Here is a 27,856-nt window from a genome sequence, read left to right as displayed (position 1 = left end):
TTATTACTACTAAAATTTCATTCACTCTTTTTCTGGCATTTATGTAACCATCTTGGGTTAACAATGTGACATATCCCTGCAGCAACTTCTAATATCCTATATATAATGTCTATCACATAAAGTTAACTTGGAAAATGAAATAAATTATTAATTTATTATCCATTTATTGCTTTTACTCAGTGAGGGCTGGGAGTGTGATGTACATGTCATCACACAGGGTGTGTGTGAAATAATACAGAGTTTGGAAAAAAAAAATCAAACGAACATTTTAGATTTTTGTGGGAAAAAAGGTATAAGAAAAAGTACATTGTGGACATCAATGTTGAGAAAGACAAGGAAATTTTTATAATTATGAATTTTATTTTATTTACTATGCCAACATTTTCAGGAAAGAGACTTTACATCCAGTTTTTATAATTCATTTTACAAGCAAATTCTAATATACAGTATTTACTCTGAACTGGTTTTTAAGTCAATGGGAAAAACAATACTGCAGATAGTAAAGACTGTGGTGTTCTTAGTCAGCAATGACTAAGAGATTTTAAATTCTTAGGGTCAGTTTTACTTTGTTGTGGTGATGCTTTACCAAGGAGAAAGTGGGTAGCTTTCCCCCAGTAGGGTTAAAACATACAATGTATCTTTACTTAACAGCATAGTTGTAGATTGGTGCTCACCATCATAATCATGTATCCAAACACACTCTTTCAAATTGCTGCAGCAGAAAAATCGAAGGGAGGTGTGAAAAGAAAATTTTAAAACATAATTCAGGCATCAGAATTAAGAAAAATAGCAAGGCCACCATCCCCAAGGAAAAACGCCAGGTATTTGTACTACAGCTATAATTAATGTTCAAATGTATGGATAAGCATGCAAACATAACCACCCCAACTGATTCAAAAGCACGAAACTTAAGGTTGAGAGTAAACCGAAACTGTGCTGCAGTCTCACTGCTCTCCACTGCAAGCGTGTCTGGTGCTTCCAGATCACGTCCTCAGTGCCCCCGAGACCAGGAAACCATTGCGACGATTCCGCTCAGAAATGCAGAGTGCGTCTGTGTCTGTTGTACCGTCTATGCTACAGGAAGATCTAGAAGTGACAGCTATATGGGGACTGTGTTCTCTTTGATGGGTCTGAGTAAAATACTTATGGGACAATGAGACATTCAAAGAACTTAGTGCTTTAATGGAAAAAGTGACATGCTTAGAATACAACTGTGAAAGGCTGTACTTCGAACAGCAACAATTATAGAGAAATTCATTTCAACAAAGGAAGCCACACCCAATAGGAGGCATTTCGATATTTCAGGCACAACTCCAAGCAATTAAGCTCATTTAAAGTGCAAATCTGATAGTTTCTCTCATATTCAGATTTTTACTTGTTAAAATACTTAGTAAGGTTCTCTAATATCTATATAAATACAATGAACAGTAGTTGTATGCCTGAAAATATTGCACAAATTAAAATGAGACTCCTAAAGAAAAAAGCTAGAGGGTCTCAGTTATCAGAAACATTCTAAATGATATTAACTACATAATTCTTTAGCGCCTTCAAAATCATCTGCATCTGTACTGATTAACTCCTTAGGCCAAGCTATCTTTAAGGAATTTGATATGCATCCCATTAACAGCCAAATATATAATTCCACATACTCTATTTTGTCTTTCACAAATGTGATTAACACCAATAAAAACTTCTTCCTCAGGATTAAAAATTCATACACTGCAACCATCTTCACCAAAATCACAAGAACCAAGGAAAAAAGTGATCTGAGTTCCTATGGAGAGGGATTTGGCACAGAGTTGACTGACAGAAGCACTACAGAGAGATCAAGCCAAATCTGAGACAGTGATTTCTGATTACTCAGGTGAGCTGCTGCCCCACCTCATTTCTGACTTAACATTTACTAAGGAGCAGACAGACTAGCATAATATTCTTGCAGTTTTTAAAGAAAACTGCAGGCAAATACTCTGTTGTTTCGTGCAAGCATCCTAGATTTTTTTCTCTTATATATAATAGTATGCTTCATAATTATATTGATGAGCCTTTTGCCAAGATTAAGGCTCAACAAAGGTACACAGAAATTGAACTGATGGATTAATATTTCTGCAATTTCATCAGGAATAAAAAACAGACCAGGAAAAGGATTCGAATAAACATACTGCAGGAGTCAACATTTTCATACACAGACATTGCCCTCAGACGAGGGGGTTAAAGTAAATATCTAAAAATTTTTTCCCTAAAGATAAAGGTAACATTTCTTGAGAGTTTGGTTCAATGTCCAAATAAACCAAAACCTTCTAATCAGTATGTTCTACTTTAGGGAAACACCTCATTTGCACTATCTGAGAACAGTATTCTTTCCTCCTCAAAATAAAAGACCACATGTACCCACTTACAGCTTCAGCTATGACTGCTTGCTCTATGAAGTAAAAAAAAGAGCATTCCTGATATACCTCATCACTTAGCATAGTAACAATACCTGCATTATGTGAACACTTTCTAAACTCTAGTGCTTCTCTGGCAGAGTGCTGTTGGATGAGAGCCTGATCCGAGACTTGGGTTGCTCACCTATCACCAAGTCCAAGAAGGGCCACTATCTGGTGAAGTGGCAGACCCACTAGAATGGTCCCCTGGCAGGAAGGGGTGACTGCGTCACATGGCAGGAAACACCTCTTTTCAGATTTCCACTAGAGCCCTTGCTGTGCTGTTTCTCTAAAATGGGGCAATGTACATTTCGTAAAGGGACCACTAGAAATTTGAGTGACTGAGTTTTTGGCCATGATCCCTTTTGATAAATTTTTGGTCAACTGATCACAACAAAAATTGACTTTGTAAATACTGTCTGTCTGAAAGACATTAATCCTAACGAAAGCAGCAGCAGATGAACAGCCTAGAGACACCATGATTTGGGAGAACAGGAGGGCACATTGAACCACCTGACAAGCGGTCAGCAGCATGATTAGGTTAACGCGTATGGTCCCTTGGCAGTTCCACAGCTGCCTTCCTAGCACATTAAAATAAAAAAGCATATTGCCATTGAAATATCTTTTAATACGTTTTAATAAAACACAATTTCCCCTTTCCAATTTTATTTTTCTTCCCAAATCTACTTTTCAAATACACACCAACATAAAAGGAAAACCTGGAAAACCCAGAAGAACACAACTATTATGAATTCTGATTTTCTCAAGATAGTCTTACTTAAATTTATAATTATACTCAAAATATTTTAACTCATTTTGCTATAGAAAATAGTTTTAAATCCCCACGTATGAGACATTTATATCCCATCAAAGTTCTGTGCAAACATTTCAAGTCCATTATTCCAGTCCTCGGATATTAGCAGAAAGTCAATAAATATAAATATTACAATAAAGACTTAATTTAAAATATATACTGTGGAACCTCAAAACAGCTAGCATGGATCCATAAGCCTATAGGATTTAAAACGGAATTACCAGCAAAACTCTAGCACCAACATATGTTACAAATGAATATATCTTTAGGTCAGGTTTCAGGTGTATCTTCACTCAAGCCTTCCAAAATTCAACCGGTAACAAAAACAAATACAAATTATGTGTGAATCTGTGTGTGTGTGTGTTTAACAAGATGTTAAAGCAACATATAATTGGTTTACATATATATATATAATATGAAGAACTTTATCCAGGGTAATTTGTCTGGTAAATAAATAAATACTGAGACTATAACAAGGAAAAATAAAACTTATATTAACTTCCCATTAAAAGCCTGAATTCATTCTCCTTTATTCATCACAGAGCTTTTGCATAGACCTTTAAAATATACAAATCACTGGCCAGAACTCTGCTTACAGACTATTATCTTTCATTATCACCAAATCTTCAGTTAAAATAATAGCCATATTCACAGAGGGACAAATAGAAAAGGGTGAGGCTCTGAGAACCACAATTAATACAGATCTTAAAGGGACCCGTCAGCAAGCACATTTGCTGCCTGCTAAGCAGAATGTTATGAAGTTTCTGATGTGCAGAGGAATGGATGACATGATCAGAGCCTTCTGTAGACCTCTGAATGAGTAAGCAAACTTTCGTGTTTACCTGAGACAAATATGCTCAAATGGTATATACTTCAACCAGGATATAAAACAGAAGAGCCAAACCAGTAGAAGCTTCCATGTTTTAATTTTAGGATTTGCAAGCTTTCAATGGAACTTCCATCGTGGTAGCAAACTGCACACATAAAGCTATTACGGAACAAATTGTTTTTTAAAAAAAACAAATTGGCAGGTGATGGCTATGCACTTAATGTATCTTTGGTTTAGGAAGACGAGAGTATTGATTAGAGGCCAAACAATCCCCAGAATTCAAATTGTCATTAGGAGTCTGCATGATTTCTTTTCTTCTTATAAGTGGCCTTGGGATGCTTGTCTTGGCCTGGAAGTTTTGAGGCTCTAGTCGGGGGCTGCTTATGTGTTTTTGTTTGAAAGAGCCAGAAGGGGGGCGGAGCTTAGACGCTTTTGGATTTGGATTACTTGCAAGATTTGTTTGACAAGATGTTGGCTGGAGTTTTGCGGAATTACATTGTGTGATTATTGGTGACTTCTTATAAGTGGGAGTCCTATTTGGAGATGTTTCAGGAACTGGAGGAGATACCAAAGAATTCAAGATGGGTGGCTTAAAAAGCTGCGAGGACTTGGGCTGAGATGTGTAGCCCTCTGGAGAAGACTGATTTCTTCCAACTCTCTTAGCCTGGTCATCTGTACTTGACTGGGGAAGTGTCTGAAGAGAAGTGGGCACAAACTGCATGTCACTGATTTGATTATTTGCCAGATGATAAGGCTCTTGAGCATTCAAGGTCGTGTTCAAGTTTGCTTCAGAAGGCATACTCTTCACCACATCCTTAGTGAATTCCGGGCTTGAAGAAAAAGGCTGGTCTTCCAGACCATTGCTGCTTTCTTGTTGCGAGCCGTGTGTAAAGCTTTCACCTGGAGGTACAACAACCTGATGTGTGCCCTGGCCTGTGCACTCACTGTGGGCCTCGGTACGTTGTGGCTTTACTAGTTTTCCCTGGGTGTGGTCTGTGGGTCTGGGAAGGCTGCTGGAAGGCTGTAGTACTTGAGGCTATTAAAATTAAAAACAACATTAGCAACAATTCATTTTAGAAACACCACCCAGAATTAATATGTTCCAATTAGGCTGTGCTGGCACTTATTATGTTTTAATATGAGAAGCATGTGGGTTTTTTTTTTAATTAAAAAATAAGCTGCAATATTCAAGTAATTTATGAGACACATATGAGTGATGATGCAAACAAAAAATGGTACAAGCAGTAAACACTAAACAAGATCCAAAATCAAACAGGATAAAAGAAAAATATTAAAGCACTGGTTTATTGAAGAAAAAAGATTCCTATCTTGATTCACTAATTATTTAAAACTTTATATAAAGAGAGCTTGACAGAATGATTTCTATATAGTCATTTGGTTTAATCTCCATAAAACATTCAGACAGTCACTAAGAATTTCAGAATATTACCCATTTTCAAGTTTTTTTTAAAGAAAAGCTGTATTCCACTTCAAAACACTTTATTAGAGGAAGTATTAATTTAAAAGTGTCAGGTGCTGTACCTCTAAATTTTAATTGAGAATCAAAATTACCAGCAGATAAACACAATTTAGAATGAAGATTATATTCTAAGTTGATGTGAAATTCTAATCACTTACACAAAAATAGGTCAACGTCTTAAGCTAATGTTAAGTTTCTTTTAACATTCTTACTGAAAAGTTTCGGAATGAAAGGCTTTCATGGTTTATTTGTTCTGTCTCACTGCCATTTGAGGGATCAACTAAGGCTCTGTTATGGCCGATAAGTGAAAAATGGATTTACCCTCCCCAGGAATAAATGTCTGTTAATAAAATTAAAAATAGTCAGCTTTTTTGAATGATGTCTGAGAGTAAAACAGATTTCAAGTTGCCTGTAACCTGAACTAAAGCTCAGAAGCCTACAATAGAAAAGTTCTTAAGGCTGACATGCCTTGCACACACGTCTCTGGAGCCCACTGTGTGATTATATTCTATACAAATCAAGGGAAATATACGATTTCTATTACTTTTGGGCAGTCGGTAAAGAAAATATGACTTTTAAAGTTATCTTTGTATGGCCCAAATAGTTACAGTATATGGGACAAAGCCTATTGGTCCTTTCATGATACGCAGATGGTTGCTATAGATGTTTTAAATGCACACACATACATACACACTCCCACACATTCTTTTTTTAAAATGTCTGGCATGTCACACACTGTAGTAGGTACAGGAAAATATGAACCTGAACACAATGCTATTCCTGTGGTTGAGAGGCCTGACGAGAGAGAGTCAGATAAACAAAAGATGAGACCGTGTCTCAAGCATAACAACAGGTAGAAGCAAAACATACGCCTCATTAGAGAGGTCACAGAAGGCATCCAAGAAATACCAACATCGGAACTGAGTTTTAAGAAGAGCAGGAGTTTGCCAAGAAGACAGGAAGGGAAAAACAGTCAGGGTAGAGGCCACAAGATGCGAAATACAAAGGCAAAAAAAGAACATGATATGTTCCAGCAACTTTAAATTGTTAGACTGATTGGCAAGCACAGTGCTGGTGAGAAGGTGTGGGCAAGGGCCAGCTCATAAAGGAACTCACATCAGGCTGAGTAGTCTTGACTCTGTACAGTAGGTGATGGGAGACATTGAGGAATTTTAAGCAGAGGAATCCTAAGACCCAATGTCATTACAATGTCATTCTGGTGGAATCAGTGAGGAAGGTAACAGAAGGGGATGAGACTGTCAAGCAGAACACCCAGACAGTATGCCACTGCCAACACGCAGGTGAATTATTAATATATGGGTTTTAAATTAGGATATTAGTTAAAAAAAAAAGAAAAGGATTGAAAAAGATTTTGAAGGTGAAACAGAGAAGTTTAAGGTGAGTTCTAGGTTTCTGGCTTTGAAGATGAAAGATGGGATAACTGCCCTGTATCCAGAAACAAAAGACCTCTGGGTAAGCTGCCCACCAGTCCTTTCTTTGCACAACCTCAGCAGCCCACAAGACTCAGAGGGCAGGACGAATTCCCCCTATGCCTAGGGGATCTCAGGAAACTCCCTGTAGTCACAAATAAGTAGAGCTTTAGTACTCCTTATAATTTATAGAAAAGTTGGTTACTAAAGTTTAAAAATGGAGACCCATTCCTAGACTGAAAGAGCTCAGTGCTTCTAACTGGACTCAGCTACTTCAAGTCTTACTTCAGTAGTTGAATACATACACTTCAACGCACTATTCTGAGAATTCTCAAATGCAACGGCTACAGAGGTTAAGGTCAAAAGTGCCAGCAACACGCACTACCAAGTAATTATGCAAGGGGCTGACAGGCATCTTCAATGATAATCTTAAAAGTCTGTTCTGTGCTGCTTACAAAGATAACCAAAGACTACGAGCTCCTTAAGGCATGCACCATGCTTTCTTTATTCATATTTTTTTTGTTGCTGTAGTTTGTATCCTCAGTATTTCACACATGTATGTGTGTGCATGCATGTGTGCAAGTCGCTTCAGTCACATCCAACTTGTTGCGACTCTATGGACTACAGCCGGCCAGGCTCCTCTGTCCATGGGATTCTCCAGGCCAGAGTACTGGGGTGGGTTGCCATTTCCTCCTCCAGGGGATCTACCTGACCCAGGGATCGAACCCATGTCTATTGTGTCTCCTGCACTGGCAGGCAGTTCTTTACAAGTGCCACCTGGGAAGGCCACATAATGGGGATTAAATACATATTTATAGGATAAATGAATAACTATTGATAAATAGTACATTCCAAAATTGCCTCTTTGGTAATAAATTACCATAGGTCAATGATACAGCACTAATTTAAACAAATTTTTTAAAAAACACTGATGGACAAGAAATTTTATAATTTAAAAAATGTGTTCTCTAAGTTTGGGGTCAGCTTAATGATTCAAGTTTAGAAGCACAGCCTGAAGGATTCATTACATGTTAACTTGAACACAGCACCTCCCATATGACCTGCACCCCCCATAGTGACTTACCAGCTATGCCAGAGGTGCTTTTTAGTTGGAGACTAGACATTTCTCAATGAAATGTGTTAGGGAAACTGTCTTAACAAGCATTCAACTATTTTCCATTTCTAATAATTAAAAATGACTATAACATGTAAAACACTTAGGATAGAACCTCCCAGAGCACATTAAAATTGCTCAATAAATGTCACTTATGATTGTTAAAAGGTGTGAAAATGATTAATTCAAGCTATGGCCCTTTAGTAGCTAGGTCTGGAGGGGGGAAAAGCAAATTCTGTAATAGTATTATAATAAACTAGTTGTTACAGATTACAAGGTTTCTAGAATCCAAATACATATTTCAATAATGTTGGTCATATTTAAATATTTTCAATTCACAGGAGGCATATCTGATACGACACATATCCTCAAGTGCCCTCCTGGAGATAAACCAAAGCTAGGAAATGCAAGGCAATTTAACATTTAGAGAGAATTTACATGTGGCTATATGAAGGAGCCAGTACAACACAGTACTGAACCACTTAGTTTTTGAAGACAGACTGATCTGGGTTTAAATTCTGGCTTCTCAATCTATCAATGAGATACCGGGTAAATTATCTTACTCCTCTGAGATGGAATTTCATGACTTGTACAATGAGGATAATATCAGCACCTACACCTCAGTGAATTGCTGTTAATCACTATGAAATGGTAACATGCATACAACCTACTCAGTATCAACGTAACACCTGACACATTCCAAATACTTGAGAAATATACTTCAGACTGTAAAAGAAGGGTTTCCCTTCTTCCCAGTGGTAGACAGCTAAACTCTACATAGCATGCATAATCTCTGATTATCATAAGACCCCAGGTGGAAGGTATAATCTTTTTGTAAATGAGTAAACTGAGGTTAAATGAAATTAAGTAGTTATTCAAATTCACACACTTTAGCAAACAGCAAAGTCAGAATTTGAACTGACAGAGAATTTAAAATGCAGCACTAAAACTTGACTCTTCTGTGCGAGCGCATGCTCAGTCACTCAGTCATGTCAGACTCTTTGCAACCCCCTGGACTGTAGCCCGCCAGGCTCCTCTGTCCATGGGATTTTCTAAGCAAGAATACTGGAATGGTTGCCATTTCCTCCTCCAGGGGATCTTCCCAACCCAGAGACTGAGCCCACCTCTCCTGCTTGACAGGCGGACTCTGTACCAGTGAGCCACCTGGGAAGCTCCACTGTTCTATGTATACTAAGTCCAACGAGCTCACAGATTCTCAGAATATGCAATATAGCCAGCTGACTATTTTAAAAACTCAAAAGGCAGATTCAATACCAACATTCACGTATTAACTCTTTTAGATGATGCCCTATTGCCTTCTTAGCTGATCTGTCCTACACAGGAAAATGCTCAGATACCAAACTCAGGCCACATTGTGAAGCAGTATTTCCAGGAAAAGGTGGTTCCAAGTGATCCACTGGAGGAAATACACTGAACACAAGGAAATGCAAATCAGCACTCATCACTAAGAAAAACTTTTCACCTCTGTTTCATATCACTTCAAAGATATCAAGCATTTTAACATAAGGAAAAAGTTGTATCAGTTTCTGTAAACATTCATGTTCTGAAGTCACCAATAGTAAGAGGGCAGCTAGAAATATCAAGTCCTGATGGAAAAAAAAGTATGTCAATCTAGGTAAGGTAGAAAGAAGAAAATGTCCTGAAGCATAATAATGCTACTGCGTAACAGACACAGGAATTACCTAATATTATTTTTCCTTGGTACATATAACTTTATTATCAATATTTAATACATTTTAAAGAATAAAAGGAAGATGGTAATGGAGCCACTTGTAACATGCCTGTAATTTCATGCAGGCTCTGACATGCATCATGCAAACTGGGGGAGAAAAAAGTGACAATGAGGAAGGTGGTAGGAAAAAATCTGAAATTGTACTGTACCACGCTTTGTCAGAGAAGTAATGGACTAACTTCTCAACTCCTTGCCAATAGCATAATGGGAGAGCAGAGACAAGAAAAAGACAGGACAATGGTGTCAGAGACCACATACAACACCAAGGAACTGCCGTGACTGGGTAGCAGCCAACAGTATTTGCTTTTGTTGCATTTTTTCAGGCACTACTTTAATAGATTTCTATAAAATGAAAACATATCTCAATAGATTGATACTTGCTGAAGTGGTTTATAAGTTAATACAAATATTCCTATCCACAGCACAGTGTATATAAACTTCTTACCCTTAAAAGGAATCACGTAAAGAATCTTACACAAATAAAATACTGAAAAGAATTTTGACACAATTAATATTCATACTCCAAAGACCTAAAATGGTTTAACTGCATGCAATCCCTTATAAAGGAAGTAGAAATTATTTTTAATAACTTCAGAGTCTTGCATATTGCAAACACAACTCAGTTTACTACTGCTGCATTAAAGGGCAATAAAAGACTAATCTGATCTTCATGTATGTCTTAAATATGATGTTCCACATTATAAGCAAGGCTCCATACATCACTAGAGAGATGGAAGACAGGACTGGATCCCTAGCATAACTGGGTCCAATGAATTCTGCTCTATAATTCACATGAACCCAATCAAAGTTTTCAGGGATTTGGGGAGACCAAGAATGTCTTATTCCCTAGATGTTAGAGTAATGTCCCCAAATCTCAAGAGAACTTAAGGAAGATACCTGACTGATAAATACAAATTAAAAATAAGCAATTTCTGAAATAAGGAGTTCAATGGCTTTTCTAAGTTAATCAGTTAACAGCTTTTAAAAATTAATAATGAATAAACATGAATAATAGTGACTTAAGCAATTTACCACACAGGCATAATCAGTATGAGATGCCTAAATTTCATGAGTTTACATCTCTGAGATGTAAAACCCATCAGAATCTACTTCTGGGATGCAGAATACTTCAGAAAAAAAGAGAAAACTAAACATCATAATAGAACAATGCCACTGGTGACCAATATGCATGGTATACTTATCCAGAGTAGGGGGCTGCAGGCACTATGACAGGGCAACACACACAGCTAATAAAACAACCGCAGAGTCTGCGGAGCAGTATAAATGGCTTATGCAGACAACGGCAACTGCTTTGTTTCTCATAATTGCAAGCTTTTGAGAAAGAAACTAACCCATGCTGACGTTTACAGGGCAGCTTCCAGGACCATGTTTGATGCACATTTCTAGTCAATTAACCAATGACTAATATGCACTTGAACTAGCTGCAAAATGGACACAGTGGACACATATTCTATCTTAACTACATTTAAAAAAATAGCCTACTGTAAAATCAAATTGTTCTGTTTTTACTGACTTACTACTTTTCTACTTCACTGAAAAATATTTTATTTTCATGAAAAGTCACTCTCCGAGCTAATTTCTCATTAAAACACTGACATGCTATCTTTACATATAAAATTGATTACAGTCACATGGTGAAGCCAATCAGATTGAGCTGCGTTAAGGTATACCTTATGAACATGTTTGTCAGTTCAGCAACACACATCAAGCATTCTAAAAAGCACATGCCCTTTAACAACCATCCTTCTAGTGCGAACACTGATCTATACACAAGAATAAACTGCACTACAATAATATCTCTAGTATCTCTATTTAATAGGGGGAAACAGAAACAACAGGAAAACAATAAAGCATATCATAGTCACATGATAACATATTACCATGTAGTCATTAAAATGATGTTTTTAAGAAATATTTACTGTATGAAAAATGCTCAGATAATACTATATGGAAAAAAGCAAAACAAAAACTGAAAATATGAGCGTATCAAATGTCCTAAGAGAAAGTAATATTTCATGAATCTTTTGTCTGAATTTTAAATATACACAGATGCATATATTGGGCTGTATAGTTTCATTCAATAAATACATAGCAGGTTATGATGTAAAATGAATTTGTGTCAGTTGTCAAAAAAGGTTTGTAAAACAACCACTGAAGGTTATAAGAGGAGGAGGAAAATATAAGACAATATAATTGTTATCCTTAACATAACTCTGGTGAGTATAATTAATTATAATTATTATATAAATTTACAAGCCAGGTAACACCATATCAAGAAACTACTGGTCTGGACTGGGAATTTGGAATTAGCAGATGCAGACTATTATATATAAAATGGATAAACAACAAGGTCCCACTGTATAGCTCAGGGAGTTATATTTAATATCCTGTGATAAGTCATACTCAAAGAAAATATGAAAAAATATATATGTATAACTGAGTCACTCTGTTGTACAGCAGAAACTAAACACACACTAAACCAACTGTACTTCAATAAAATTTTTTTAAAAATAGACTTTGGGCTTAACAGGGTTTTTAATATGTAAACATTATTAAGGACTTCTTTTGCTTAAAAGTATCTTTTTTCTTCCAATTTAAGTTACTGCACATGGAAGCTAAGGTAGCAAGATTTCTAAATTCTTTCGAGGAAGGTGTTAAAGAGCAAATTTTAAAAGTCTCTTTAGGCATGGTAAGAAATAGGCAGTATTCAATACACTTTTTAAAGTCAAGTATTTCTAGAAACAGTATGCTCTGGCAAGAACTGTTACTTAAGATTACCATTAAGACTTTTACTTGCCAAAAGTTATTATTTTTATTAAATTTTCATACTGTGAAGTAGGTTTTACATATATATATAAACTTTTATATATATACACATAAAACTATCATTCCTACTTTTACACAGGTGGAAATTAGAAATACTAAACTAATGCCAGCTGGTAAGTCAATTTGGATAAAAGCTGAAGTGCCTACTAACAACAGGAAGATCTTTCGAATGTCTAAATGTAGATATTTTCTAACCTAGGGAAAAGTTAATTTGAAACTGGAAGACAAGCATCATCAAGTTAAGATTAGTAATATACCTGAGAAAAGAAAGATAGGTCAAAATGTCCTGGGGGGGAGGGGTGGGGAAAGACACTTAAACAAAAGAGCAGGATTTTCCTTTTATCTCCTTTATCTTCCATTTATCTCCTTTATCTTTTTTAGAGATATTCTTAAATTAACCAAGAACATCCTTAGCCACTGCAGCTTTCTAGAGTTATCAGAGCTAAACAGTCCCATAAACATCAGTTATTTCACGCTCTGCAATATCTACAAGCTATCTCTTTATGCCTGTGTTAGGTCCACTGCTCTTACACATTTTAAAATACAAAAGCAAACACAGACTATCTTACTGAAAACTAATAAGCCAAGCTTACCTGGCTTCTGCATTTACCAAAAAAGGCAGTTCGCTTAAGTTGATGTTCAGGAGGGCATCAGAAAGAACTTACTACTGAAATACAATAATGTAAGAGAACTCTCTCAACTACATGCTATCACTTACAGAATTAACCTCTCCAAAAATCAGCACTGGAAGTTACATACTGATTAAATGTGGAGACAAATATTGTATCACTGACTACATAAGCAGTTTAGTGTAGGAAAAGGGGAGACCTATTCCCAAACTCTCTGGAAAACCACTGGATTTATCCATTGTTTCACAACCTTCTCCTCTATTATTTTGTCATTACATAATAATAATGTTATTATTTTATACTTATTATTTTTATATTCCTGTCAGCTGTTCTCAGGGTAAATTCAAATAATGTAGCAGTTAATACATATTTCCTTTAAAGGAACCTTCAAAGCTCAAGAAGAGCTGTCAAAAAACTGTGAACAAGTCCTCTATCACTTTCCACAAAGTCCTAAAGGTCTCAATGATCAAGAAAAAGACTCAATGTATATTGAGGCCAACACATTCAAATGCTGGAGAACCAAACTTTCTTTTTGCTAACTTGGAGGTGCAGAGAAAGGAGGTTTCATCTACAGAAAAGCTAGAAAGACAGATCTTGATAGTAGTATGGAAGAACAGACAGTGTTGCTTCACAGAAATTTAAAAAGTAGTTCTAAATCCAAAGGAGAAAGAAGCATTTGGAAATGGAGGGCCAATGACTCAGGTGAGGGACAAGAAATTTCTAAAGGTATGCAGATAAGAAACTAGTGAAATGGGTGCTTCTGGGAAACATGTTTTAAAAAATAAATCTAAAACTATCTGTAATACTGAATAGTTAACTGTCAACTCCAATTATATAATGCATCTAGATAAGAGGAAGGAGAATAGAAGAGAAAAACAGTGGGGAAAAGAACGGGGACTAAAAGGGGGCTTCAGAAAATCCAAGGTAGGCGCGTCCTTCTGAGGTAAATGCAGTATGGCTACAGCCTAAGAATACATGATCAAAATATTTGGCAAAACTAATACAATTTTGTAAAGTTTAAAAATAAAATAAAATTTTTAAAAAAATCAAAAAAAAATAAGAAAAAAAAAAAAAACTGTCCTTTGAAATTCAGATCAGTTCACCAGTAGTTTAGTATATAATTCTTTATGTGCTAGCAATCTTTAGAGGAGAAAAGAAAGCAACTTAATTGAAGCAAGGGAAGTAAAAAGGAGGATTTACAAAGGTGGTGGGAGATGGGAAAGAAGGAGGGAGGAATGCTTTGAACAAATTAACTTGCTACTAAATAACTTGATATAAAAGCCTATGCAAACTCTATCCCACTATTCTTTAAAAAGTGCAAAAGGGAAGGAAAGGCATAATGACCAAAACATACATTTCAAACCTTGTCTCAAATTCATGTTGATACTTCCTATTGACTAATTCAAGAAATAAAATTTTATTTGAATAAATCACATTTAAAAATTTTAACTGCTTAAAATTTCCCCCTTTTAGATCTTTGATACTTCACATTATTTAGGTAAGGATAATTTATGAAAAAATTGATATGAATTAAAAATTAGGGCAAATCCATGGAGAAGGCATAAAAGTGACTGTGACTGACAAAATTTAAATATCTTTTTCATTAATATTAGCTTTTCTGGGTGACTTTTCAAAAAAGATAAAATATAATCAACTTACCAGGTAAGTATATAACACAAATAAACACTGTTTTGGAAAGCAGATTCAATGAAACAAAGATTTTTTTTTGAAGTCAAACAGTTACTAAATCATTAGAAATGTTAGTAAACCATGCATATTCAAAAGTCATTTCTTCTGTACTGTAAAGCGGCTGATAAATTATAAAGACATATTAGTTATTTAAAAACACCCTTTAAATGACTTAAAAGATTTCTGTATTAGAAAACAGTGAAACGCAACCAAAGCCTTTCGATTAGGAAATATTTAAAGAAATGTGCAATGGTCTAGTAAGCCTGCTCCCTAAACAATATGCATCTGTCCATTTTACCACTGCATTTAGAGTGTACATTTTTAACATGACTATATTTAAAAACAAGCTTTATTCATATTATCTCAAGGTCATGAAAAGAGAAAATACATTAAAGACAGATGCATGTCGGTAGGTATAGCGTCACCGGCAACAGGTTTAAATGGCATTAGAACAACATTAACTTCAGACAGCTTTCCTGAGGCTCTACGTGGAAAAGTCTGTTCACATGCAGATGTAGGAAATATTAATTAAGAGAGGAGAGCCCAGGGAGTGCTGGTTTAGCATGTGCCTGCAGATCACTCTGGACAGAGAGGAGGTGCTGGGGAGGGCGGTCATGCAGAAAGGGGATACGTGAACGGGAAGCAGAGCAGGATAGGAGTGAGAGACACAGACTCACTCTGTCTGCGGTGCGGCGGGACAGTCCGTGGGATCCCTTGGAAGGAGCCCTGCCAAGGAGAGAAGGAGGGAGCAGAATACCCACCCTGTGCAGAGAGAGACGGGGGTGGGAGGCATAATAAAAAAGGGAACCAAAACACAGAGACACCACAGTCATACTTTAAAAAAAACAACAGTGTTAATGAAAAGACGGATTCCATTTTTTAAAATACAGGTAGCCCAAATTACTAAAATTATATCTTAATCCAACCTAGTTATTTTTCATATATGAAGAAAAAATTATTTCCTCTAACATTTATGGTTAATGCATATGAAGTAATTTTTTTTTTGGTAAACATCTATCAGCTTGTATCTCTTTTTAAAGTAGTACATTACAGTTTTTTGCAAAAATCAAAGCATTTAAAAGGGAAGACAGACTTTAGGTGTTAAACACACAGAAATTGCATCAATAATAAATCAGGCAATTAAAAATTACCATTCAAAAATTTTTTATTTCTTTTTTAAATCCTAGGTTTTCAAAGGATTAGCAAGAAAAATAAAGAACATTAGTGAAGACAGTAGAACCACCAGAGCACTCAAGAGACTCAGAAAGTTGTAAGAGTGAGTACTATATCAAGAATGTGACATACAGGCCACGGCTAACACATGCAAACCTTTTAATTTTAAAAACTTGTGGCTTCTTAGCTTTACTTATTTTTATCAGCTTATAAGAACTGGAATACAACTGAAATGTCATTTACTTCAATTTCCTCACGTTCCAGGTAAAACTGGGTCTTCTAGAGGGAATTTGTTCACACAAATAGAACCAGATTAGGTCTCATGTCTCTCTGTTCCTTGCCTCCTCACTGATGAGACACATTAAACTATAGAAACACTTGTGATAACATCAAGAAAAATGAGCCCATAAACACCACCATACCTAGCTCAATTTGTAAAAAGAAAGTATGCATAATTTTTCACACCAATTAATCTGATATTAAAATGAAGTACTAAAGGATTGCAAGTGTATTTTACTGATGTTTAGAGATTTCAGGAACATTCAGGTCCAAATAGAAAACTTATTTCCACCCCGGTACCTTCAATTCCTTGGCTATGGTTCAGTATAATCAAACACTTCTTTAGATTTATGAGTAATTCTACATTGCTCACCATAAAGCAAAAACCAAAAGAGAAGATTGATTTTCTATGTTGATTAAGGTAACAAATAGCCATAAGAACCTAAATACAATTAACAATCTTTAGCGTATCCTAGTAAATAGAAATCCTGTCTTTTGAAGTTATTGTAATTTCTCCACTAATTTAGCAATGGATATTTTTGGAAATAGATTAGAAAATATTTAATAGGGTGATGACCTCAGGCGCTCTCCATAGATGTTACTCTGGAACTCCATTTTGCTGCTTAAGAGATGTTCTGACCCAAAACATTTACACAAAGCAAGTCCACAGCTAAGAAGGAGCATGCCCTTCCCTCCCTATGGGTTTCAGCAGGGTCAATTTCCACTCACTGCACTGGCTAAAGAAACTTTCAGATAAGGATTTTGTATACAAGCTAAACCAGCAGTCAAGAGATTCCCTCTCCAAGAAGTTCTCTCTGGAGGTTTATGGAAATAGTATCCACTGGGAATCAGGGAACTGTGTTTTCCCCTGTATCTTCTAAGAGCCCTATAACCTTGAGAAAGCCATTGATCTCTAAATCTCAGTTTTCATTGTAAGATCAGGGCTGGAATTTGTGTCCCTACCCCCAAGTTTCACATGTTGAAACCTATTGCCCCAGTGTGATGGTTTGGAGGTGGGCCTTTGGGTGGTAATTAGGTCACAAGAATGGAACCCTCATGAGCCAAATTAGTACCCTGTAAAATAAATCACAGAGAACTCCCTCGTCCCTTTCCATTGTGAGGACACAGGGAAAAGACAGCTGTCTACAATCTGGAAGCAGGCAGGTACCTTGATCTTGGAACTACCAGCCTCCAAAATTGCAAGAAATAAATTTCTATTGTTTATAAGCCAGTTAGTCTATGGTATTCTAACTGCCTAAACACTTTTAGTTGTTGTAATTCAGTTGCTCCATATCCCCACTCCACAGTCATTGTGATTCTTTAACCTCATAACTCTATTTATATGGCACTTAAAACAATCAACTTTGTATTAAATTGTCTCTCTTAAAAAAACAAACACAATGATACCCATTCTTAATTCCCCCAAGACCACAAATCATGATCTCTGGGATGGACCTGAGCATGAGAAGGAGAAAGAGAGAATCTTGTGAATAATACATAAAAACAGTTCTGCCTGTGACTGCCAAGGGGCACTCCTCTATTAAGCTGACTGAATAGCTGTCAAACATTTGACTTTCTACCTAAAAAGGCAAAGAAAATTACTTGTTCTATTTTTGCTACTTAAAAATGCTTCCTTTCACTTCCAAAACCCTAGCTATCATAATCCTATCCAGCCTTCCCATTCCATTTCAAACCATTTTGTAAAAGCTTTTTCTGATCCTACCTAAATAAATTACAATCATTTTGTTTATAAGCATCCATATCTCTTAGTGGATACCTGTCTCACAGAATTTTTCTTCCTCTTTTCATTATGTTGATTTGAGTATTTTCCTTATTCTTCTACTAAAGATAACCACCCTGATAATAATAGCTTACTTACTTTTCTTGGTGTCAACTATATCTTCTTGACTTTCACAGAATCAAAGTAATACACTATGCTTAAAATTTAATAGAAGAAAAAATTCTAGTTCCACACAAGATGCAACAGATACACTCTCCTTTTTCTTCTGCAAAGTACAGCTAAAAACTCTAGACATTAAATCTAAAACAAAGAACTCTGAAAGGTATAGTTGAGAAGACAGACCAGCTAGGGTCCTAGAAATTCAACCCCCCCCCAAAAAAAAACATCGTAGAAAATTCCCTGTTCCCACTCCACCAACACCGAATGTATCCCAGACTAGGTGATGAAGAAGCCAGCATCTGGAAATGCCAATGGACACACACATAAACAAAATCAACAAAGTCTCAAGGAAAAGCTGCACCCTGCCAAAGGACCAGGAGAGAGGTGGCCTGGCGATACACAGCACTTGTGCTCAATAAACTGCTAAACACACGGGACGCACGGTGGCTCCAGCACGCCTATTCCCATTAGGAGAGGCCAACTGGGAAACGCAGGCTGCCACCCTCACTAGCTCTACCACCAATGTCTTACAGAGTTTTTGAAATGAGCTACATCAGGTTTGATGGCAATGTAACCTGAGGACTTCTAATCTGTTTCCTGCACATGCTGGACTCCTGCTGCAGATCCTAAATTAAAACTGCTGAATAGTTGCTAAAAGAGAAGAATAACGCTGAGAACTGGACATCTTCTGAACTAAAGAAAACTTACTTTTCCCTTATAATGAATGAGATGCGTTCCATAACCCTATTGTATGTATAGAATAATTTTACCTTCCAGTACAAACTCTCGGTAAATAACTTGTGCATTAACTTCCATCTTTTTCCTGTAAAACCCTCTGCCCATTTTTCTCCAGTGGGATAATATTCTCGTTTCCTCTAGAAAACTGTGACCACTAAGTTGCAATTCTGAAGACCGCCCCCCTCCCCAATAAACTGTCTTTTTGCCTCTGTAGAGTTTGTGGTCCTTTCAGTTAGCAAGTTCTTAAGTACAGGAAATATTTAAAACATGTATATTACAAGCGGGGAGAAGAAGAGATCTAATGAAAGTAAGATTTCTATGCTTAGTAGTATACCACACAAAGTTATATCATATAACATAATACCAAGAGCAACCATGATTTTCTCTATAAGCAGATACACTCAAAACACTACATATAAATCAAAATGGCATTCTAAAAGAACTAAAAATAAAACAGAGAAAGGCAAGAAAACAGAAAATAAAAGAAAGGAAAAAAGATGAAACCAAAGAAATGGCAGACTTAAGCCCTAACGTTATCAATAATTCCATTAATATAAAGGGTGCTCAGACACAAATGAAAAGACAGATTGGCAGATAGTTCATGACCAAACTATATGCTGCACACAGGAAATCCACCTTATATATAAAAGTGTAAGTATTTTTAAGTAAAATAGTAAAAGTATATACCAGAAAAAACATTCAAAAAAAAGCAAGAGTGGCTACATTAATATCAGATAAAGGAGGATTCAGAGCAAATTATCAAATAGAGAGGGACCTTATAAAATGATAAAAGAATCAACCCACCAAGAAGACAAAACAAGCCTAAATGTGTACACACCAACTGTTCATGAAACAAAACTGACACAACTGAAATGAGAATAACCAAATTCAAAATTACAGTGGAGAGTCCAACACTTCTCTCTCAACAACTGATAAAACAAGTAGACAATAAAATCAGCAATGATATGGAAGAACTCAAGGACACCATCAACAAATGGGATCTACTCAACATTTGTAGAATGCTCTGTCTAACAACAACAAAATACATATTATTTTCAAGAGTCCACAGGACATTTACCAAAACAGACCATAGCCTAGGCCATGAAATAAACCACCACAAACCTAAAAGAACTGAAATTACACAGAATGTGTTCTCTGAGCATAAAGGAATCAAAGGAGAAACCAGTAACAGAAAGATGACAGGAAAATTTCCAAACACTCGGATACTAAACAACGTAATCATGGGTCAAATAGGTCCTCTCAAGGAAAATTAAAAAAAACACACATATGAATATAAAAGTAAATACATATTATCGAAAGCTGTAGGACACAGCTGAAGCAGTGACACAATATCAGAAGCTGCAGGACTCTGTCAGGGAAATTAAATGAACAGTCTTGCTTAGGCTTCAGAGACAGAGCAGAGCAGGCCTCTGACCCTGCTTCTGACCTTCCCAGACTCTGCCCTGACTGGGAGAGACTGTGGGTGACTGCCTGCTGTGAGTGCAAGACTTGCAGCACTACAGTTAAGATGGGGGAGAAATCTTGAGATTGTTGAGCCCCTGGAGGGGGCCTGGCCAACCAAGCCCCAGGCTTAACTACATTGCAAGTTTTACACAACAAAACAGCACTAATATGAAACGAGAGCTCCAATTTGGTCACAGATTGATGATGATATGAGTTTGCATCCTGGGATTATAAACAGGAACCCTGAACTGCAATCTTAAATCTCACCCACAGAACAGATGTGTTGCCCAGGACCTTTTCCCAAATGGGAGTCCAAATGCTGTGACACAGGACTTGACAGCACTGTTTAAGTCTGGATGTTGGTCAAAACCCAATCTGGTGATGTATCCTCTGCTGTTTCTGTTTCTCTTTTCTTTTAATGTTAGTATATTGAAAGTAAACTAGACAACTCTCTAATAAATATTTATATTATGTATCTGTATATAAGGAGTGGCTTATTTTGTTAACAAATCCTTTGAGACAGAAGTGAAAACATTTGGCAAAATACACCAGCTAACACAGTTACAAAATTTCAAAAGTTGCAGAAAAAACAGAAAAAATAAATGTCAAATCAATAAGCTAAAACTTCATACCTGAAGAAACTTGGGAGGGGGTAAAGATCAAAATAAACCAAAAGGAGGTAGAAAGAAGAATATAACAAAGAATAGAAACTACTGAGACTGAACAAAGAAAATTAAGAAAACAAGAAAGTCAATAAAATCAACATACCAAAGACTGACAAAGAAAAACAGAGAAGACACAAATTAACAAAATCAGGTGAGATATCAATATAGGTCTCCCAGCCATTAAAAAGACAAAGGAATACTATGAACAACCTTTTAGTCATAAATTTGAGAAGAAATGGACTAACTCCTCAAAACCACCAACTATCAAAACTCATCTGAGATGAAAGACATCATTTGAATAGGTCTATAACTTTAAAAACTGCCAAAAAAGAAACTGTCAGGCCCAGATGGTTTCACTGACAAATGCTATCAAATATTTCAAAGAATTAACAACAATTCTACACAATCTCTTCCAGAAAGTAGAAGAAAGAATGCTTTCCAACTCATTTATGAGGACAGAATTACCTAATAACACAAAACCAGACAAAAATAGCATCAAAAAAAAAAAAAAAATACAGACCATTATCCGTCATGAATATAGATGTAAACTATCTTTAACAAAAGACTAGTGTATATAATTAAGAAATAGTGTATATAAAAGAATTTTACACCATGACCAAGTAGGATTTAGGTTAACCAGACTGATCCACTATTCAAAAATCAATCAATGCAATCAGCAGGCTAAACTGAAAAAATCACATGCTCATATTATACTAGTATAGCAAAAGCATTTAACAATCAGCACACATTTCATGATTAAACCTCTCAGCAAACCAGGAATAGAAGAAAATTTCCCCAGCCTTCCCACTATGATACACCTACAGCTAAAATTTACTTATTAGAGAAAGACTGAGTGCTCCCCCCTTAGATCAAGAACAAGGCAAGAATGCTCACTCTCACCATTCTTATTCAACATAGTATTGGAAGTTCTAACCAATGCAAGAAAAGGAAATAAAGATATGTAGATCAAAAAGAAAGAAAGCATTCCTATTTGCAGATGGCATGATGGTCTACAAAGAAAATCCCAATGAAAAGAAAAACTCCCAGAAATAATAAGCGAGTTCAGTAAGTTCACAGGATACAACAAGATAAATACACAAAACTCAACTGTGCTTCTAAATACCAACAGTGAACACATGGAAACTGGAATTTAAAATATAATAATATAATCTATGATCACTCAAAAAATGAAATAATAAATCTAAGAACATATACAGGAACTTGTATTCTGAAAACTAAAATGCTGATGAAAGAAATCAAAAGAAGTCTTAAACTAATGGAGAGATATATCTTAGTTATGGATTGGAAGACCCAACATATTAAAGATGTTACTTCTCCCCAAAATGATATTTAGTTATTAACACATTTCCTTCAACATCCAGGCCAAGATTTGTTTTTTCAGATATAGACAATCTTATTCTAAAATTACATCAAAAGGTAACATTTTTAAAAAATAATAATAAAGTAGGATGAATCACTATATTCAATTTAAGACTTATTATATAGTGTGGGAGTGAAAGTCGCTCAGTCATGTCTGACTCTTTGCGAGCCCATGGACTATATAAGTCCATGGAATTCTCCAGGCCAAAATACTGGAGTGAGTAGCCTTTCCCTTTTCCAAGGGATCTTCCCAACCCAGGGATCGAACCCAGGTCTCTTGCATTGTAGGCAGATTCTTTACCAGCTGAGCCACCAGGGAAGCCCACAGCGTGAGAGTTAGGCCATAAAGAAGGGTGAGTGTTGAAGAATTGATGCTTTTGAACTGTGGTGTTGAAGAAGACTCTTGAGAGTCCCTTAGAGAGTAAGGAGATCCAATCAGTCAATCCTAAAGGAAATCAGTCCTTCACTGGAAGGACTGAGGCTGAAGCTGAAACTCCAATACTCTGGCCACCTGATGCGAAGAACTGACTCACTGGAAAAGACCCTGATGCTGGGAAAGATTGAAGTCAGGAGGAGAAGGGATGACAGAGGACAAGATGGTTGGATGGCATCACTGATTCAATGGACGTGAGTCTGAGCAAGTTCTGGGATATGGTGAAGGACAGGGAAGCCTGATATGCTGCAGTCCTTGCAACGAGTCAGACACAACTGAGAGACTGAACAACAGCAAATATAGTTACAGCAATCAAGACAATATGGTATTGGTGAAGGAGTAAACACATAGATTAGTGGAACAGAGAACCCCGAAGCAGATCCACACAAGTACAGTCAACTGATTTTTGACAATGGCACAAAAGCAGTTCAACAAGGAGAGTCTTTAAACATATGGTGCAAAGCAACTAGATATTCACAGAAAAATAATGCACCTTGATCTAAATCTCATATTCTACCAAAAAAATAGCTCAAATAGATCATAGATTTAAATATAAAATATTAAACTATAAATATTTTAATATTTTATAAGAAAAAAATTTCAGTGTCTTGGGCATCAAGAAGAGTTTATACATAACACAAAGAGCACAATCTGTAAAAGAAAAACACATTAATAAATTGGACTTCATCAAAATTAAAATTTTATGCTCCATGAAAGACTGTCAATAGGATGAAAAAACAAGCTATTGAGGGTAAAAACTCACAAGCCACATACCTGAAAAAGGACTCATATCAAGAATATAAAAAGTATATACATTTAATAGTAGAAAAATCCAATCCAATTAGAAATCCAATTAAAAAAGCTATATAAAAGATCTGAAGAAACATTTCAATGATGATGGCTAATAACCACACAAAAAGACAAACACTATGAGCCATTAGGAAAATATAAATTAAAATCACAATGAGATATCAACTTCATACCTACTAGAATGGCTAGAATTAAAATAAAACCAACACTAAATGCTAATGAGGCTACAGAGAAACCAGATCACTCATACAATACTGATGAGAATCTAAAACAGTACAGATGCTCTGATAAACAGACACTTTCTTTGAAAACTAAATATACAGATACAATATTACCCAGAAATCACACTACTGGGCATTTATCCTAGAGAAATGAAAAATTTTATACCAACACAAATATTTGCTTTATCTGTAATAGCAAAAAACTGGGAACTACCAAAATGTCTATCAATAGATGAATGGTGAAACAAACTGGAACATCCCTACTATGGAATACTACTTGGCAATAAAGAGCAAATTACTGATAGACACAACTACTTGGATGGGTTCCCCTGGGTATTATGCTGGATGAAATAAGCCAGTCTCAAAAGCTCACACACTATATACCATTTATATAAAATTCTTGAAATGACAAGATTATTAGAGATATGGAAAACACTGTGGTTTTCAGGGGTTAGGAAAGGCAGGGAAGAAATGGCTATGACTATTAAAAGGCAGCACACAAGGGAGAACTTTGTAGTGGTGCAATAATTCCGTGCCTTAAATATGGTAGTCATTGTAGGAATCTACACAAGTGATAAAATGCAATAGTACATACTCTAAATGTCAATTTCCTGGTTTTGATACTCTACTATAGTTATATAAAATGTAACTACTGTGAGATACTGGGTGAAAGAAATAAGAGATCTATTTTTGCAACTTCCTATGAATTTTAAGAATTTAAAATAAAAAGTAAAAGCATAAATAGAGACGTAAAAGCAATGCACTGTAGAGTAACATAGAGGAAAATTATTTGAAATGCTAATTATAGTGATAGGATCATATTTTCTTGGGGAGAGAAGGGAAATATGTTTAAGGACCTTCTCAACTCTATAAACTAATTTCCACGATAATAAGAAAGTTATATATTCCTTTCAGTAGTTAAAAACAACTGAAATAGCTATAAAGTATGACTAACTAAATGAGACCAGGCAAGTTCAGAGACAGCAGACATGTGAGCAACTCCAAGCCACAGCACTAAGAAACAGCATGTGTTGGCTCCCCATGATTCCATGTCTACTGGAAGTGTTTCTAGAACTTGTAGGGAAGACTTTAACTTAGAAACTTAGAGGATGTATGATTTAATAAGCAAAGGGAGGGAAACTTAATTTTGAGCAAAAAGACAGCATTACCAAAGAAAGAAAAAGTTCCCAGATGAATAGGTCTGTTCTGGCAGTGAGTGCTAGAATACACTGTACTCCTGAACTGAAAACTGCAGAAGTCATGGCAGCATGAAGGCAGGTTTGAGGGTCAGAAGGTCTAGTCCCCATATCCGGAAGACATGTCTACCATCCTCTGGTCCAGAAACAAGGCCTATCATCAGATTTACATCTTGCTGACTGTCCATGAGTATCACAAGCCAAAAATCAGGCAACCTTTTATTTAGTATCCAAAGACCTTAGTGTTGGGATTGAAAAACAGAAAAAACTAGTCAAAGTTCCCTGAATGAATGAATAAATGGATCTATGGTTTTTTCTACTTTGTTTTTTTGGTCAATTCCTGTTACTTAGTTCAGGTTTAAAGCCAAACCCAGTGACCTCCATATAGAGCTGGCCCTGTCCAATATGGTTGCTAGCAACTACGTGGGGCCAAGCAGACACGTTTCTGAATTGAAACGTGTTATAAATGTAAAATACATACAAGATGTCACAGACTTAGTACAAAAACAAAAATCAGAATGCAATCTATCTCAATCTCTTTATTTTGATTACATGTTCAAATGGTACTACCGGGTTAAACAGAATATTTTATTAAAATTAATTTTGCATGTTTCTCCTTTAATTTGGATACTAAAGCATTTATATATATAGTTCACATTATATTTATATTGGAGCACTAATTAGAGGGCAGGAAAGCATATAATTCTCTCTTAGTTGGTGCTTTTTTAGTTAAGCTCTGACCAGGAAAGAGCCTTTTGCTCATCTGAGTCTACCTTAAATCTTCTGATGACTTTTAAGATGAAATGGTTTGGCATGAGATGCTTTCTGCTAGAGAAATCACAGTAGACACGTATAAAAACAAAAGGCAGTAGGGATGCATATGAATATATTACATCCAAGGGAAAAAATAAAGTACTTGTAGGAAAACATAGGATATCTGACATAGAGCTTAACCATATGCATAACACTCAAGGTACACTTTAAACTAGTGGGACAACACACACACATACACACACAAACAAGAACAAAGGAATGTGGAAACGTAAAAAACAAAGAGTATCTGTACTCAGGGTTTGCGAGAAAATTTCATTTCTCTCAAGATAAAGCCTAAAGAGACCAAGTAAAAACACTCTTCCATGAACTCTAACCCTGTGGAACAAGATACAGAACTGTGGGCCAAATCCTTCAGAACACCTGCCACGCTTTCCTCAGCAGCTGCTTCTTCTTGAAGCAGAGATGAGCACAGATGAGAGTCACCATGAGCTTAGAGGATGGCAGACTTTTAATTTTAACACTGAAGAGATAAAACTTCTTCTGATTCATGAAGATTAGTTTGCTTGTGTCTCCCTCTTCTGGGAGAGCTTAGGAAGTCTCCTGGAATGGTCTTCCTTGCTTCAGAAGGGGTCTGGGCACTTGGCACTGAAGCACTGAGCTTTCTTGTGGATGAAACTGTCTTCTATACACTCATGAATGCACCCCCCACACACAACCTGCCCCATTTTGAATCTATACCTGTATCTTAATTTCTCTGGCACCTTTCAAGTTCCAATCCTACATATTCAAATTCCTCTACCCTTCTGTACTGCCAGAATCCAAGTTCAAGTGATTAAAACATATATAAAACCTTTTGCAGTCTTCCTTCCCTAATAAAATTTTTTCTCTCAGTTCTCCCATTTTCTTAACTGACATGCATCTACCCTGTCATCCACATTTGATAACTTAGTCATCTTCTTTTCATTCTTCACACCTTTTTCATCTAATCACCTATCAAGACAACAGATTCTGCTTCAGTGATCTTCTCTCCATTCCATGAGAGATCAAAAATCGTAAGTTAGCCCTCATCTCCTCATGCCTGGGCTTGTTATAATAATCGTCTAATAAGTTTTCCTTACCTTCATTACGTTCTCACTGGGACTGGTTCAGTCCTCTGGGCCCTGCGCTGACACTAAGCACACAGGAAGGAAGGAGACACAGCCCCTGCCTCAAGATGTTTAGTTCCTCCTCTCATATTACTCTTCCTATATAGCAAAATATAGTAAGTTTGGTCCCTGCTAGAAACTTCCGGTTACAGAATTAAGTTGAATGTTCTCAGTCTAACATCTTAAGTCTCTCCATAATTCCATCCAAGTGTAATTCTCCAAACTTCTCTCTCCCTCATAATATTCTAAATGTAATCATTACTGCTACCATCACCAATAACTACACTAAAATATGGCAAAGTACAGTAACTGCTTTTTAAAAACAGAGGTAACAATCCACAAGTTACAGTTTTAACAATAAATTTCACCTGCTTGGTAAAGTTTTATTTAATCCATGCCCAGGTAATGTGTCTGAGAAAGATAACAAGCAGCCTGTGGTGCTCAGTGATCTCATAAACAATCTCACCGAGTACCAGGTATTCCAGGACCAAGGTAACATGAAACAAAATAAGGCCACTTCATAATGGTGCCTAAGTACAGATAAAAGCAAGGTTATACTGTGTCCTACAGGAAATACTCCCGACTTTTCTACCTTCTTTTAGTATTTAATCTCAGCAAACTCCTGCTTCCTTAGATCTTCCCTCAAACCATCCAAGAAAAGCTGAAATCA

At 36.2% G+C, this 27,856-nt stretch overlaps 1 protein-coding gene across 5 annotated transcripts in view; it reads right to left on the bottom strand.

The window, feature by feature from the left end:
* Positions 1-338: 338 nt before the first annotated feature.
* The window catches only part of CCSER2 (coiled-coil serine rich protein 2), a 168,564-nt gene continuing 141,046 nt past the window's right edge, over positions 339-27,856 (bottom strand). For 4 of the 5 annotated variants that reach the window (XM_025284865.3, XM_025284864.3, XM_025284869.3 and 1 more), the window contains one exon: positions 339-5,102. In XM_025284865.3, the coding sequence (XP_025140650.3) occupies positions 4,284-5,102 (819 nt within the window). In that variant the 3' untranslated portion in view covers positions 339-4,283. Of the gene's footprint in view, positions 5,103-15,685; positions 15,771-27,856 lie in introns of all 5 variants that reach the window. The other variant, XM_025284867.3, reaches the window with a different exon arrangement.

This window comes from Bubalus bubalis, chromosome 4 (assembly GCF_019923935.1).
Source record: "Bubalus bubalis isolate 160015118507 breed Murrah chromosome 4, NDDB_SH_1, whole genome shotgun sequence".
NCBI classification, from domain to species: domain Eukaryota; kingdom Metazoa; phylum Chordata; class Mammalia; order Artiodactyla; family Bovidae; genus Bubalus; species Bubalus bubalis.
This window is presented reverse-complemented; position numbering and strand designations above follow the sequence as displayed.